General features: G+C 39.4%; 1 protein-coding gene across 16 annotated transcripts in view; it reads right to left on the bottom strand.

Annotated features, from left to right (window-relative positions):
* nf1a (neurofibromin 1a) overlaps positions 1-17,135 on the bottom strand; it is a 186,462-nt gene that overhangs the window by 100,126 nt on the left and 69,201 nt on the right. For 13 of the 16 annotated variants that reach the window (XM_069534939.1, XM_020088252.2, XM_020088255.2 and 10 more), the window contains 11 exons: positions 16,710-16,867; positions 16,448-16,621; positions 12,182-12,310; positions 12,016-12,090; positions 11,794-11,925; positions 9,824-9,961; positions 9,555-9,668; positions 7,564-7,643; positions 3,990-4,110; positions 3,617-3,866; positions 2,210-2,283 (listed from right to left, as the gene is read on the bottom strand). In XM_069534939.1, coding sequence (XP_069391040.1) covers positions 2,210-2,283; positions 3,617-3,866; positions 3,990-4,110; positions 7,564-7,643; positions 9,555-9,668; positions 9,824-9,961; positions 11,794-11,925; positions 12,016-12,090; positions 12,182-12,310; positions 16,448-16,621; positions 16,710-16,867 — 1,445 coding nt within the window. Of the gene's footprint in view, positions 1-150; positions 1,978-2,209; positions 2,284-3,616; positions 3,867-3,989; positions 4,111-7,563; positions 7,644-9,554; positions 9,669-9,823; positions 9,962-11,793; positions 11,926-12,015; positions 12,091-12,181; positions 12,311-16,447; positions 16,622-16,709; positions 16,868-17,135 lie in introns of those variants that run through there. The other 3 variants (XM_020088254.2, XM_020088256.2, XM_020088260.2) reach the window with 2 other exon arrangements.

Below are 17,135 nucleotides of genomic sequence, written 5' to 3'. Positions count from 1 at the left end.
CAAGAGACAGAACCAGGTTACAAGCATGCTTTTATTGATTGCCCTGATCACCTGATTCTGCACAGCTGTCGGATCACCGGCTGAGCCACTCCTCCCTGTTGTCCAGCAGTTGGCGCCCTAACCATACCCCACCGCCACAGTTTGAAATAATTTTTTTTATTGTGAAATATTTGCAGGAGCGGAAGATGCACGGCTTCATACTGTTTTATTACAGGGCTACTTTTATACAAGGAAATGGTCATATTTATGGCCATTTTCAAGGTAAAGCCTATGTTAAAACATTGTACTGCAATTGCAGCTTGTCTGCAGAACATATTGTTGAACTGAAGCGAAATATTGTGCATTGAACAGATGCTATAAATATGAATTGATATTAATGTTACTATTGTGCCTTGAATTGAGCCTTAAACAGAAATTGCAAAAAAAATAAATATAAAGGAGGGTCCTCCCTAGTGTTTTTAGGGGGATATCAGGGTGGTAGACCTCAGCTTAAAGGTTCAGTGTGTAAGATTTAGGTGAAAGGAATCTATTGGCACAAATTGAATATAAAATAATCATCATGATGTTTTCCCTAGTGTGTTTCATCAAAATTGTACGAATTGTTGTTTTTTCTACTCTACTAGAAAAGGCCCCTTATATTTAAATACTTTAAATTTACATCAAGGGGATCCTCTCTACGAAGGCCGCCATGTTTTTAACAGTAGTTCAGACTGGACAAACTTAACACATTTTGAGTTTTCCCAACAACTGAAGTCCACCACAGGTTCTCTTACATGTTTGCAAGAGGAGGGTGAGGTGAAGGGTGTTCAGCAGCAACTTGCAATTTCACCACTAGATATCACTAAATTCTACACACTGTACCTTTAAGTTTGGAATTAAAAGTGTTCTTGGGCTTGAAAAAGATCTACACAGATTGAAAGACTGTAAGTTAGGTCAGAGGGAGCACTTAGGAGTTTATCTCACTTTACACTTAGATGGTAGACAGCATAAAACAATATGGAGGCTAAACATTGGCATGGCACTGGCTTTTCAATTATTCATTGAACCTCTAGCCCAAGCGATATGACAGGAGACAGAATTAAAAGGTATATTTATAGGTGGAGAAGTGTATAAAGTAAGTCTGTATGCAGATGGTGGGCTGGTTACAATCATGGACCAATGATCAAGTTTGCCAATATTAATGAAAATGTCAACGGCCCTCCCATCTTTAACTGATTATTATTTATCAACTCAGCTGAGACCTCTTGTATACTGAAACAAAGAAGTATGGAGTCATCTCTAATGGAAATACCAATGCAGTCATTACTGGGTCGTGTTGACAGGGAGAAGTAAACATTGCAGACAATGAGTCAATAAGTTAACTTTTCACTGAAAGTATGGATAGATATGGTTAAACACTGTCAACTCCAAAGAGAGGTTAATTTGCTCAGATGCCAAGCATCTGACCGGCATCACAAGATTATAGGCATAGACAGTGGCTCTATTCCGGCATCAATTGTTTATGCAAGATAGAAATAGGAAATTAGTAGTTTTGATACTCTATGTCAGATATATGGGTTGATTGGACAGGAGTTTTTCAGGTACCTACAGCTTGGTGATTATTTTCATAAAGAAGTAAAAGGTTCTAATCCAAGAGAATTACCAATTTCATTTGTTTTTTTACTGATGCTTACAATTCTTGAAATAACAAAGTTTATTTTAGCAAGTTATATCACTGCACCATGTTACTGAATAAGGACTCTACAGACTATTTGAAACAAAAAAAAACTGGACATTGAAATAACTTAAGACATGTGGCTGTGGGCCTGGGAGATACTGTCATCTACCACCAACTCCATGGTCTGGAGAGACTTCTGCTAGATTCGCTTTTTTATCATCCCTAAACAAAACTCTAAACCATTCATATGCAGCTATGCCTCTACAGGAAATGTGGAGCAACAATGGTTGATTATGCACATACTTGTTTGGTCAGGATTTCTGGAAGGAAATAGCAATGATCATATCAAAAACCATCCATAATAATTATGTATATAATTAAGTATATAGTAAATTTGTTTTTAACTATTGAATAGCCCATGACCTCATATTGGTTTGTTCCTTTTTATTATTCCTTTTTATTTTTCACATAAGGTGAATATGGATTTTACGGATTTTCAACAAACATTTTTAACAATCATTAAAATAAACTAGATTTTGAACTAAATGTTACCTCAGTGTTTCCTGGTGTGGGGTGCTCTATTCTCCTTAACAAGGCCATCACCCTCTTCTGCAAGGTGGATCGTCCTGTGAAAATAAGAACCACTCAGTTAAGAGAAATGCCAAGAGCTGTGTAATTTATACTTCATTTACGCAGCTACCGAACATTCATCATTATTGCAATTCAGTATTACTAAATTCTAAATGTCTCCTCCTGTACCACTAAGAGAGCATATCTTCCTGTCCGCTTCCATCCATCATGAGAAAAGGTGTGGCTTTTTTCTATGTCTATGATCCTTTTTCTAGGGTGCATTTTATAAAAAACAGATCATGTAGTAAATCTCCTTCCTTAGATCTTCCTTAGAAAGTCTGCTACATTGAATTATTGCCGCCGCTGCGTCAGGGTCACAGCAGACACATTAAAGAACGGGTATCCTTGTACTGTGCTGTATTACCCTGCTGCATGCCTGCCCTCCTTAATCTCCAGCTAACTTACGCTCACTTTACACGTTAACAATAAACATCAACACTACCAAGAAGTTATTAAGACACAGTACTTGAAGTTTACTTTGTTTTATTTGATTTGCTCAAGAGTTTGAGACACGTATTTCAAAACATCGAAGAAAAAGTCCAACATTTTCTGCGCAGTCCACCTGCCACACAAGAGACGTGATGTGGACAGGCAGACAGGGGAGAAATTCTTCCCGCAGATTATGCTGCAACACAACATTGTTATTTCATGGTTGCAGAAGAAGCAATGCCCCGTTTATCTATGAACATAAATATGACTTCAGCAGGTTTTTATTTAGATCAGTTCAACCTGCGGCGCTGCCAAGTGGGGTGCAGCCACAGGGGGCACCTGTGTACAGTAAAGGATATAATCAGAGTTTTTCACCACATAAGCCTTGCAATTTTGGAATTGCATAAATAATAAATATGACCCTCTCAAGTGGGTTTTTGGAAGATATCGGGGTGGTAGATCTCGGCTTGCATTTGGAATTAAAAAGTGATCTTAAAAAATCTGTTTTGTGCATAAGAAAAAACATTTCTACATAAGAACATTGTACATAAACACAAATGTGCAAAAAAAATATTTTCTTGATTTAAATCGTGATATATATTGATATCGACTAATATGAAAAAAATTATTGTGATAAGATTTTTTCCCATATCGCCCAGGCCTAACTGAAGAAGACTTCTGATGAGAAGTGAAATGTCTTTATAAAACACAAGGTAGTCCAGTTACAGATGCACACATGTACTCTAACTCTAGAAGATTGCCTTTTCGTTATGTGATGTTTAACAGTTTGCAGACTTCAGTCTTCTAGTGCATTATTTGTAAAGCACATTTGCAATATTGTTTTAGTAATGTAGTATTAAATGGGAAACTTTAAGACCTCAGATGACTAACAGCACTGACCTGTTCCCATCATGTTGCTTACAGAGGCCAGTTCACTGAAGGTTGCGTAGTTGGGCAGGATATTTTGGACAGGCACTTCGTCAGCCGCGCTGCGGATGTCAGCCTCCTCGCAGAGGTGGCGGAAACATGACATGGCCACAAGCACTGCTTCTGTGTCTTGACTCCACAGGAACATGTAGAGAGTCACCTCCAGCTTTGTCTGCGCTTGCCGGCAAATGGGAATCCCACTACCCATGGTGGCACACTCCTGCTATGATCAAGGACCAAATATACAGTTTACACACTCCTGCTATGATCAAGGACCAAATATACAGTTTACACACTCCTTGTCATTGATTTCCACCTGTTTTTGCAATTAGGAACAGGAGCATACCTTGTTCTTGAGCAGAAATTTGTTCCTGCAGATGAGGATCTCCCTCAGCCATTTCAGAACTTCTGTCCCATTAACCTGCTGGCCAATCAGCTTACGGCAGATAAGGAAAAGCACCTGTGAACTGAAGAGAAGCAAACAGGACCAAAAGGAGTCACCCGAAGATATTCCAATGGCATCCTGAGAGTAGATCATTTGGTGCCGTCACACTTTAAGTGGTGATATTTAACTTAATGCTGACTGAAAAAAGACTTACCAGGCTGAAGTTATAATCATTCTAAATTCTAACTATAATGAAAGTCTATTTATGTTTTTATTTACATACAGATAAAGAGTTAAGTTTTCAACAGGCAGGCATATTTCGACTTAACACTCGCAATGTTTGTATAAGAAAACTAAGTTTGGGTGCCTGCCCCACATAACTGATCATTTCAAAAAGTAATATTCCAACCAAGACTTGTGAAGATCTTTCAATGCATTTTTTATTTATTTTGTGTACACACAAAAACAATACCCTGTACCTGCTTCCAACTCTGCCAGCTCAGAGGGTAATTAAAATGTCAAAAAACTTTATCAAGTATCAACCAGTATCAACAGACACCATATCACTGCCTAATTCCTGGTCACTGCCAACACATTACTTTAATTAGGTTTAGGTCATAATTTGGCTGAGTCAAACTCATTTAAAAACTAGACATCAAATATTTAAATGTTGTAAAACCCAAATTATCAAATGGCATCTCTTCACTATGTGATTAACATAAGTTCCATTAAATATTTCAAATTGCTTTTTGAGTTCTGCTCCAAAATGAAATGGTCACAGATGTATGGACAAACATACAAACATACTGACCACTTCATAAAAAAAGTATAAAGTCCCAAGTCAAGGATTACCAAGTCCAAGTGCTTTACCTTATTTTTCAAGTCCTAAAAAAGCCATCGCTCACTCTTCAACTAATTCATTTCTCTTGCATTTTTGCTGTCAGAGTAACACTTACGGCCTGATCTACCAAAGGTATGTGTGTGTGTAAAACGTGTGCAAATTTGATTTCACCCGCAAAAAAACACGCAAGCTGATATACAAACAGTGCACACTGAGGATTGCGTGCAAAATAACACACACTGTTCATTTAGAACGTTTGCCTGAATGAATATGCAATATCAGGCATTTCTACCCGTAGATGCAAATACTTTAATTTAGCAGACACAATGTGAGTTACAAAGTCTGGAAAAAATCGCGTCTAAATGTACTACGTTTGAAAGGTAGGTGTAGAGCATTTGGTGAATGATCATCCTTTTGTGTATCACAGGCCCCTGTAGCAAGTTCACCAGTAGGTGATGTGTTTTACCTGTGACAGTGCTGTCTGTACCACGCAGTGTATACGCACACTCACTAATGCTGTATAGTTAACCTGTTCCTGTACCTGTACATGAGCCTCTTGCCCATGAGTATTTTTTCCAGGAAAGCATGATGGCGGAGGGAGTATATCCCCCTGAGAGCTGGCGGGTTTAGAGAGGAAATATGACATTTTATTTCCGCAGCACACTACAACAAGCCGGCCAGAACAAAGTCTTACATACTCCTTAATCTTGCTGGGCCAGAAGCCATTGAACGGGAGCGTTCGTTTGTTTATGCAACTGAAGTGCACACGCCTGGAGCGGATGTTGATTAACCCGACTGAATCCAGAGAGGACCTGGACTGCCTGAAAAGGAGGTTTCATGAAATCTGTAACCAACAAAACCATGGAAAGGCACAAGTTTCTCTCAAGGAACCAGAAGTAAGGTGAGAGTATTGAGTCAGTCATCAGTGATCTGAAGATCAAAGCTATCTGTGACCGGATAGTGTGTGGTATTACCAGTGACACTTTGTGAAAAACTCTAGCAAGACTCTAGCCATTCAAGCTACTAGTGTTGATGCAGTAAGGCCAGTCACATATAGAAAGCACCAGTCAAAGCCACAATCACTCTCTCCGTCCCAGAGCATAATGAACTGCAGTAATTGTGGGTGTAGCCACGCAGCTAAGCAGGAAAAATGGCCAGTATTCAGGCAACAGTGCCATAATTGGGTTAGGATTACTACAGAGCGCAGGTGGATCGTTTTATAGAGTGGGCAAGTAAAATTCATCTGCTTCTGAATGTGGCCAAGACCAGGGAGATGGTGATCGACTTCAGGAAGAAGAGGACGATTTCACAGCCACTGCGTTTTCTGGGAGAGGATGTTGTGACAGTTGAGGATAACAAATACATGGGTGTCCAAATCGACAACAGACTGAAGTGGTGGTGGAGAGGAGGGCGCTGAATAAGCTTTTATCCATCATGGACAATCAAGAGCACCGTCTCCACCACCTGGTGAACAGAGTCTGACTCAAGTCCAAGTCAAGTGACTCGAGTCTACAACTCTGGTAGTTACAGGACTTAAATACAGCAGTTTTACTACAGTCAGCCATGAAAATAATTTATCAGAAAAATCAGAGCTGTTGAATATTGATATACAATGCTAATTGTATACAATGCCACAATAATAAAATTAGCGTGTGAGCTGAAGTGGCAGATCACAGAAGTTATTACAAACAAAAATGTTTAAATAGGTATGAGTAACAAAACCTAGTATTTAACAGGTCCAGGAGCCAAATTACTTAAATGTACAGTGTGTAGAATTTAGTGATATCTAGTGGTGAAATTGCATGTTGCAGCTGAACACCCCTCACCTCACCCTCTCCTTCCAAACCTGAAAGAGAAACTGTTTAGTTTGTCCAGTTTGGACTAATGTAATAAAACATGGCGGTCTCCGTAAAGAGGGTCCCCTTTGATGTAAATATAAAGTATTTGAATATAAAGGGCCTTTTCTAGGGTGAAGAAAACTACAATTCATACAAATTAGATAAAATGAACTAGTGAAAACATCATGAGGATTATTCTACATTAAATGTCTGCCAATAGTTCCCTTTCACCTAAATCTTACACACTGGACCTTTAAGACTGTAGTAAAAATAAGCTGAGATGTTATTTATTACTTTTTATCTCAGCGACTCCATTTCTGACAAAGATATTCTCTTATGATGCATTTTGCTGTTCTCAAACCAGATGAAGAGCCTTTGTATGATTGGCGGGGGCAGCACTCACATATGCTGTCAAATAGTTCTCAGGTGTGTTATTTATGCTGGCAACATACAATAATCATTAGCCAGTTGATTGTTATGGGTATGTATGTTCATAAATTCAATCTGAAATAGTCAGAGCAGCATCTTAACTTAGCTCAGAAATTCCCACATTAAGATCACTTAAAGCAGGGAGCTGTAGGCAAACTGCAGCATTGTAGCATAAGTACTGGATAGATAAGCATTATCCGTAAAAGCTGTAACAATCCCATCCGTCTATTATACTTCTCTTTGAACATATATTGTGCATGTTGCTTTCTAGTTCAATGTCATCAAAAGAAAATATTTTAAACAGAAGAGGCGTTCAAAGATGCTGCAAAGCTCCCAAGACATCCAAAACTGTCACAGCAGACAACAGTATCCCCATCTGTATCGCTGTTGATTAATTTATTTATATAAAAACAATAAGATTGAGTACCTGATGTCCCAAAATGTCTCTGTGGGGGTATCAGGATTCCACAGCTCTATGGTCTCTGGCTGGTGTAGAACCAACAGTGCCTAGAGACAGGAAGCATAAAAAGAGCGAGGAGCAGAAGACCCAAACAAAGTTTTGTTCAATACACTTTTAGAGTAAATAAGACTTCAATGCAACAAAGCCTTAAGATCTTTTGACATAAAGTTTCACATGAAGTTTTTTTTTTTTTTTTAACCTGATCCTTATTTCCAGCATATGGTATGTAGATCTACTCACCCATAAAGGTTTGGAGTAACTAAGAGTCCTTTGGATGCTTTTAGATCCACACACGAGTAGATCTACATACCATATGCTGGAAATAAGGACCAGGTTGAAAAAAAAAAAAAACTTCTCATTTAACTTCATCAATGTAATGTCTCAAAGATAATATACCATATACCAGTTACCTGAATTTCAGAGAATTAGCAAGACCTAGAAATATAATTGTGTTTCACAAGTATATTCTACCATACTTTAGTAAGCAGCATCCCTGTTTTGAAAGTTTTTTTGTTTTCATATTCCATTTATTGTGTGTATAAAAAAAAAATCCTTCGGACAAAACATTAATGTCTTTTGTGAGATGAATAGTTATTGTTTTCTTTATTTTTTTTCTAGCTGTCTTTAATCTGCCAGTTTTCAATCACTACTAAGCTCAATGAAAATCATGGTGAACCTAAAACTATCTAACCAATTCAGTGTTTCCCCAAGATTTTTTTTCAGACCCCACTCACAAAAATGAAAAACTTTACTCTCATTAAAAACAATTAAAGAAATATTTAATTGCATAAAATAAACACAAACTGTGTAACCTTATGACCTTCATGAACACAGCATGATTGATTCCTGCACTTCCTCTTGACTTCAAGACCTTCAACCTGCTTTTGTGCAAAAACAAGAAAACCCCCAAAAAGGGAATGGTTGTGTATGTGGTGGCCACACACAATTGCTCTCTCCTTCCTGGCTGAATCTTCCCTAGTTTTGTATTCTGCCAGTGTCCTTGTTACCACTGGTAGCATGAGGCAGTACCTGCAGCCCAATCAGGTTGCTCAGGTACACAAACTCCTCCAGGATTGCACAGCCATATGTGTGGTCACAAGAAGGTTTGCTATGTCTCCCTGTACAGTCTGAATAGCTTTACTGGTATCTCCTGGAGATCTGGACAGGGCCATAGAAGGGCATGAACCCAGCAGCAGGAACTGGTATCTGCTCCTTTATGCAAAGAGGAACAGGAGGAGCACCTCCAGACTCAGTTCTCTGAACTTCCTCCAGAGGTCATGCCTAAAAATAGCTAATGTCACTGCTCAGATCGCAGTATGTATTTGAGAGTATGCCCATGACATTAAATCAAGTGTAAACAGGAGCACATCAAAACAGGGGTTCTTATTTAAATATGGCCACTTATATAAAACAAACAGGGAATAAGAATTAAAGGCCACAACGAGCCTTGATAAAGTAACTGCCTGGGTTTCAAAGCTGTGTGAAAGACAGCCAGCATTTGTGGAAAGCACTAGTTATTTTTCGTTTGGTTAATAAAAATATTTTTCTTAAGCCTGGCAGGGGTTCTTATTGGCCTGGCAGCCCACTAGGCCTGTATTATATAATAAGGGAAACACTGCAGCTGTTTCATATGATACGTTTTTTCAGCTTTTCATATGAAACATCGGTAGGAAGTGTTGAAAAAAGTCAGCATATCACAGCCTGTACTGCTTCAACTTTTACTTTCAATCCATTCTTTTATTAATCCCAAAAATCAGTTCAGAAAACTGCACAAATTTGTGTCATTTAAAGGACTTCAATGCTATAGTTCCCTTTGATGTCTAAAGATTGCAATTACTGACTGAAAGTCTGTTTAACTTTGTTGAGAAAAAAAAAATATTCATGTTGGAATTGGACACATGGTACCCTTGTCTTGTGGCATTGAATGAGATGTGTTAGTGGTGGCTTTGGTCTCTGACCTCCATAGCTTCTTGTGATAGTTGGGTTGTGTTGGTTAGAGGCACTAGCTGTACCAGGCCGGTGATGAGCTCTGCTGTGCTGCTCTGCATCTCTGGAGCTTGCCTTACTGGGTTCTAACTCACAACAATACACAAAAGGACAAGTTCAGCAAGCTTTTAGTCATTCCAGACACCAATGAACACTGAAATCAAACCTGCAAGTAAGAAAAGTATTTATCATTGTGTCCTGGAAAATGTGTTTTTGTGGCATAAATATTGTGTATACTCACATGCAACATGAGTTTGGGGTCAGCATGGATGAGTTTGACCAGAGCAAGAAGTAGGCACTTGTAACTTCGAGTGTCCAGGTCTGTGGCTTTCTCTTTGAACTTAAGGCTGGTGGTCATCTTCCCTTTGAATGTAAGACTCTGTAGGAGGTAATAAGTTCACAGTGTGTCAAGAGCATCCAGAAATATATTCACTATTTCTACATTAAGAGCCGTGTTTAATTGTTTTGCATCCAGAGAATGGTTGAATGGTGTATTGCATAGTAATTGCAATACAGCGGTTACATCCATTAAGTCATACTGACTACCACGTCACTACGATAGATAAGAAGAGCATAATGATCGAAAATGTTTACACAACATGAAAGCCCTCTAATTTAGTGTTTTGGGCTATTGCTTTATAGAACTATGTGCAGGGCGCTTTGCCGCTCGCTCTCCCCTCTCTCTCAGTAGATACCACAGGCAGCAACCAATCAGAGTTTTGCCCCCCCACACGGCTCCCATTACAGATCAGCTCCAAACAATATTCCAGATGCACCGGCACACTGGGTTAAGACTGGGTGCAGGAAAACACCACAACCCTCACAGTACATGTGAGGACTACGGATCAGTCTTTATACAATGCAAGCCCCCTCAACATCTACTTCTGGAGGTACAAGCAGCTATGCCCTATGTCAATTAGAACTTTATGAGGTAGGGCTGGGCGACAAAAACATTTGTGTGTATGTACAATGTTCTTCATAATTACAAAATTTTTTTTTTTTAGCACCAAACTGATTTTACTTGCTGATACAATCATCCCGTGCCACTGCACTTTACTTATAACATTTCACACAAACCACTACCGTTAAAACATGATGTACATACTCAGCATTTTTTTTTATTGTATTTTTATTTATCCTATTGCCTTTTATATTTCTTTCTTCTCTTGTCTACCTCCTTCTGATGTGCCTACTGCTGTAACAACTGATTTTCCAAGGAGTGTTGATCAATTGAGTTTTATCTCATCTTAAATCAGCACCACTCTACTAGTCAACAAGTGACTCATCTCCTCTGATGTTTTCTAATCACTCACACTTTTTTTTTCTGTCTGTGTGTGTGTGTGTGTGTGTGTGTGTGTGTGTGTGTATGTGCGTGTGCGTGTCCGCTTGTCCCTGTCCTTCTTCAAACACAAACTGATAATCACATTGTATATTTACCATCTCGTCTTGTATTATAAAATAGTTATTAATCGATGGTGTCGGATCTTGACTCCGGATTTTTCCGTCACTTTCGTGTACAGTCACGACGTCTACATAACATTTTATTTTCAATTCAAAGGTAACTCTGACCTTTACCTTTGACCACAAATCTAAACATTTAATCTCTGATATAATATATCACATTCAAGAGTCAAAAAACATGTTTTGTGAGGCCACTGTGACCTTGTGTGACATTTGACCACCAAAGTCTGGTAATTTAATCTGTGAGTCTTGGTAAACATGTGTGCCAAATTTGAAATAATTCCCTTGAGGTGTCACTGAGATATCACATTCACAAGGCAAAACATGTGTTCAATTATGATAAGGTCATCCATGAGACCAGAGTAAATTGTACCAGATGTAATGAAATTCTCTGTGGGCAGGCCTAATATATTACATTCACAGGAAAGTGAGGTCACCATGACTTGAACTTTGACCAAAATCTAAAAAAGTTCACCCTTGAGTCCAAGTGAATGTTTGTTTAAAATTTGATGAAAGTCCCTTAAGGCGTTCTTGAGATGTTGCGCTCACAAGAATGGGAGAGACAGAAAGACAACCGTCAAACAACAAATGTAAGACATAGCTCTCATTGTTTTTCTCATCCTTTTTCAAAAAGATAGAAATTAAATATCATCTGTCCTTTCAGGAATTCAACTATCCCTCCATCACAAACTTTCATCCAACAAAGATTTGACATGTTTAATGTATTAATGTAGCATTATGTCTTCTCACCGGTGTCATACGTAGTGGAGCGTGGGTGCCCATGCCTTGAATCACCCGATTGAGAGTGTCTGAGAACATAAAGCGAAGCTCTCCAGAGTAGCAGTACACTGCATCAATCTTAGGCCACCAGTCAAGATGTGACTAAAAGTAGACAACACAGGACCATAAATTAGGTAAAAAACAAATAAAATCATTCCATTATCACGATGTGTAAAAGGTCTGCAGACTTACATTGGTGATTATTCTGTGCAAGGAGTTGACCAGGACAAAGTGAAAGATGGAGGGGGAGGAGGAGGCCAAACAGACCTAAAGGACACAGACACAGGAAACACAAATCAAAGCGACTGCTCCATGCTGTTAACTATAGGAAACATTACAAAAAAACGTTTCAGTCCACCTTAAAGTGCTGGTTGTTGTGAGGATTGATGCGGAAACAGGAAACAAAGCAGTCCATCATGAGCTCCACGTCAGCATTCTGGCTGCCTGTGCCCCTCCAGAAAGGTTTGGCTGGGTTGAAAAGCAGAGCCTAGTCGGACAGAGAGGACTAAAGGTCATTTTAGGACTTTTAATAACACATTTCAATTGCAGGGGTCAGTAAAAGGACAACCATGGTCCAGATCCGGACCCAGACTCTGTGCTAATCAAATCTGGATTTAAAATCAATAAAGTATTGAGAATTTTCCAATTTTGACAGGGACTTTCTATTTTCATCTGTGCAGCTTTTCAAGCCTTTACAGCAATGGTTTGGTGGCCCAGTTAACTCGCACACCAATTGTTGTAAATTAACTCACATGACGTCAATCAAATCTGTTAATTACAGTGATGATTCTGACCATGTCTGTGTCTCACTCAGTCAGAGTCACGGAGAGACAAGAGAAGGGAAAATATAGTAAAAAGGTCTGAGAAAAGTATGGAAAGTAAATTTACATTGCATGCCCCAAACAAAACAACTTTTAAATCAAGACTGGACAATTAAAATAAATAATAAAATAATAAATGTTCATTCTTTTGATTGGCAGTTCAAAACCACCCTTTCTCATATGTTCTAAGATTGTTAAAAGCAGCAATGTGAAACAATACAAAATCCAGCCCAGGTTTAAAATCCTGACAAGACAAGATAGAGCTCACTGCTCTGAATAATAAAAGGAGAATAAATTAGGGAAAGAAAGGAACAGAAAAGCAGGTGTTTATGTGTTGAAATTGTCAGAAATTTGGTTTTGGACTCTACTAAAAGTAGAGTAAATTTCATTTACACTTTTGAAACACTCATTTTAAGATGGACATTATTTTAAAAGCTTTATTTTTCTGTTTTTATTTATTTACTTGACATGAGAGAAGAGCATTTTTATTGGAAATAATGGGCATTATGATGTTCTGGACCTTTTCTTGAAGAAATCTAACCCTATCTGGATCTCTAATTTTACCCCTGGTCAAGGGGCATTGATACACTGCTCAAAAAAGATAAGGGAACACTTAATCGTCACAGTCGAAAACCAAGTCAGTATCAATCCGTCCACTTAGGAAGCACAAGTGAAAGTGAACCAATTTCACCTGATTTGGTGCAAATTAATGTGAGAGCAGGTGCTATGGAGAGGGAAAATCAAGACAACCCCCCAAAAAGGGAATGGTTTTAGATGTGGTGGCCACAGACATTTGTTCTTGCCTTCTCTTTCCTCACTGATTATTCTCTAGTTTTGTGTTCTGCTAATGTCTTTTTCACTAGTGGTAGCATGAGGTGGTACCTGCAGCCAATCAGGGTGCACAAGTAGTCCAGATACTCCAGGATGGCATATCCATACATGTGTAGTAAGAAGATTTGCTGTGTCTCCCAGCACAGTCTCAAGAGCATGGAGGAGCTTTTACTGGTCTCCTGGTATCTCCTGGAGAGCTGGACAGGGCTGTAGGTCATCAGCTCAGCAGCAGGACTGGTATCTGCTCTTTTGTGCAAAGAGGAACAGGAGGAGCACTGCCAGAGCCCTACAAAATGGCTTCCAGAAGGCTACTGGTGTGTATGTTTCTCATCAAACTGTCAGTAACAGACTCCATGAAGGTTGCATGAGAGCCCGACATCCTCTTCTTCGACCTGCGCTCACAGCCCAGCACCATGCAGCTCAATTGGTATTCAACAGAGAATACCAGAAGTTCACACTAAGCACATGTGACAGGCTTGTAAGAGTCTGGAGACTCTGTGGTGAACGTTATGGCATTGGGTCAGTGATGGTTTTGGGAGGCATATCCTTAGAGGCTCACAGAAGTCCATGTCATAGCCAACGGTACCCTGTCCGCTGTTAGGTGCCGGGATGAAATCCTCAGAGCTATTTTCAGACCTTACGCTGGTGCAGTGGGCCCTGGGTTCCTCCTGGCACAGGTCAATGCCTGGCCTCATGTGGCCAGAGTGTGCAGGAAGTTTCTGGATGACAAAAGCATTGATGCCATTGACTGACCCCCATGTTGACCCTTGACTTAATGCAATTGAGCACCTGTAGGACATTATGTATCGTGTATCGGATGCCGCCAAGTACCGCCACAGACTGTCCAGGAGCTCAGTGATGCCCTGTTCCAGGTCTGGGAGGAGATCCCCCAGGAAATCATGCCCTGACTCATCAGGAGCATGCCCAGACGTTGTCGGGAGTACATACAGGCACGCAGGGAACATACATACTACAGACTCACATTATGAGTTACAAGTTGGATCAGACTGTGATTTTAAAAAATGATTGATTTTCAGTGTGGTTTTGAATCCAGTACTCAACGGGTTGATGATTTTGGTTTCAATTGACCGTTGTTACGTCTTGCTGTTCTCAACAAATCATACAATGTACATCAGTAAAGATTTTCAACTTGAAAAATGTGTTCATCAAGGTCTGGTGTGTGATTTAAGTGTTCGCTTAAGGTTTTGGAGCAGAATTAAATTCTATTTTCAGAATTAATAGGCTACACTGGATCGAACATATAACTAAAAGCTGAATCAGTAAAATTATGGAACATGTGACACATTTAACATGTAAAAACCAGAGTGAAAAATCTAAAGATGGACTATTTCTGTGACTAAATATTTTCCACTTTCCAACAAGTTAACACATTTCCATGTGTTTAAATTTGTTTTAAATGTGGACTGAAACATGGCTGTCTTTTATTAGTATAAACATGATCAAATATCTTTTGGTAATTAAAATCTTACTATACAACTGTAAAATTAAAAGTAAAAACAAGCATTTCAAGTATGCGTAGTACTTTACAGTGTGATTATAGTCTGTTCTTTTATTAAGATTTTTTCCTATCTTAATTCAAGAGCGTGGTCTTTCAGTTTGAGCCCATGACTTGTTGAATTTATGTTCAGATTGTGTATTACGTTTCATCAAAACCCTGCCCTTGCACTAAAATAGCCCTTGTTTGAACTTAAATTTGCTATGCTTCTGCTCAAACTCTGTGATTGCACTCAGATTTATTGTTGCTTGCATGGATTTCGTGCGCTCCCAGCTTCAGCCCTTCACCGCCGGTCTGCTTTCTGTGAGCTTGAGAATCGTCTGCTTTCAGATTCCTCCTGTGCTCTTAGATTTTTTTGTGCTACAAGCCTCGCAAAATTCCCCAACCAATAGAATGCCAGGGGTATTGTTGACCACTGGTCAACCAATAAAATGAGCCCTGCCTCGTTGCGGGGCGTTGGCTTTACTTCAGAGCGTCCCGTGTGGGCAGTTACTCTTTAACCAGGTTCATCCACTCCCGCCCTCCACAGCTTTACTAGATTGAATTCCCCTGTCCTTTTATTCCAAAAAGTAATTGAATAAGCAATAGATTGACCTGTTAACAGTATAAAGGCTACATGTATCTGCAAGGAGGTGGATATCTGCCAGGAGGTTTCGATTGATCTGCCAGCACCTGTCTGTCTACGTCTGGAATCAACAGCACCTACTTCTTGATTTGAGCTTGCGCTTAGCATTAACGCCCAAGCCACTCTGTAAAAGCTGAAACACAGCAAACGGTCAGAACTTTCAGACTGAGAAAGCAACAACAAGGAAAAGTGCAGTAAATGTAGGGCATTAAGTAGCTGAAAGTTGGGTTGCACCTCAAATAAAGCCAAACACAGCCAAACAAATGGTTTGTTTTAAAGCTATTATTTCAGCTCCATATTTATCCAAATAGAATGCTATCTGCAATATAAAAATAACAACATATAAGTGATCATTAGTTGATGTTGAATTACAAAATAAAACTATAATTTGGAATAGATTCAATTATTTTTTTTCATTTTCGCATAATGTCATAAAGACCTCCAAAAAGTTTTGTCTCGGATTTTAAGTTGTTAGGATTTATCACTTAACTGAATCGGCATCAAATCACTAATTTGTCATGAACAGCAGTTAGTAATCAGAACATGGTCAGATGCAAGCAAAATACCACTGCAATACATTGATGATGTGCTTTGAAGCTAGTAGACTTTAACTGTGTTAAACGAAATACAAATTGTGTGGGGTAATGCAATTCAAAAGATAAACGATTGAATGTGATATTTGAATATTCTTACACTTTGATGTTCTCATTCTCCTGCACACATGCATAGCCATTTTTCAACATAGCCATTTTTCAACTACTGTGAATGCATTGGATATAGAGAGGGTACACTAACAAAAAAAACACAACACAAGGAGAGAAAATTTCAGACCTTGAGATCTATGACAATAGATTGGACCAAGAGGAAAATGGTGGAGTGATCCTCCCAGTTGATGTAGGTGGAGGCTTTGCACAGCTTGACACAGGCGATGGCAGCACTCTCCATCAGCTGCTTGCTACCACCCTGGCCTGCTAAAGCTTTCCGCAAACTGTCCAAAAATAGCTTCTGCACACAAAACAGGACAGAAAGGTGTATTTAAGTTCTGGAGTCAGTCTGTGCTCTCTGTGTGTGTGTGTGTGCTCTTTCCTCCAACCTTGTTGGCTTTGCTGTCTTCAACAGTGTCTTTGGAGATGGTGTGAGTGATCTCTGGACAAAGGATGAGGAGGATGATCTGCAGTGGCCACACAGCTGCCTTCCTCTTGGCACTTTCTGCAAAGCTGTCCACCAGATCAAACAACTTCTCTGCAGCTTCTGAGCACACACCAACATGAATATATACAAACAGACACAGTTAATACAAGCAACATCACAGATTTCCTGCAGGGATTCCAAAACATCATTACTACAATCATGTTAACTAGGGCTGCACAATATTAGGAAAACATGCGATATGCGATAACGTTGTTTGATATCGTGATGGCGATATGACTTGTGATAAATAAACAGTCCCTGGCTACTGACGCAGAGACCACGGACACCTCCAAAGCCAGGAGAGGGCCCAGCCACAGCCCCTCCAAGT

This window comes from Paralichthys olivaceus, chromosome 11 (genome assembly GCF_024713975.1).
Source record: "Paralichthys olivaceus isolate ysfri-2021 chromosome 11, ASM2471397v2, whole genome shotgun sequence".
NCBI lineage: Eukaryota > Metazoa > Chordata > Actinopteri > Pleuronectiformes > Paralichthyidae > Paralichthys > Paralichthys olivaceus.
The sequence above is the reverse complement of the archived record's forward strand: the minus strand, read 5'-3'. Positions and strand labels throughout refer to the sequence as shown.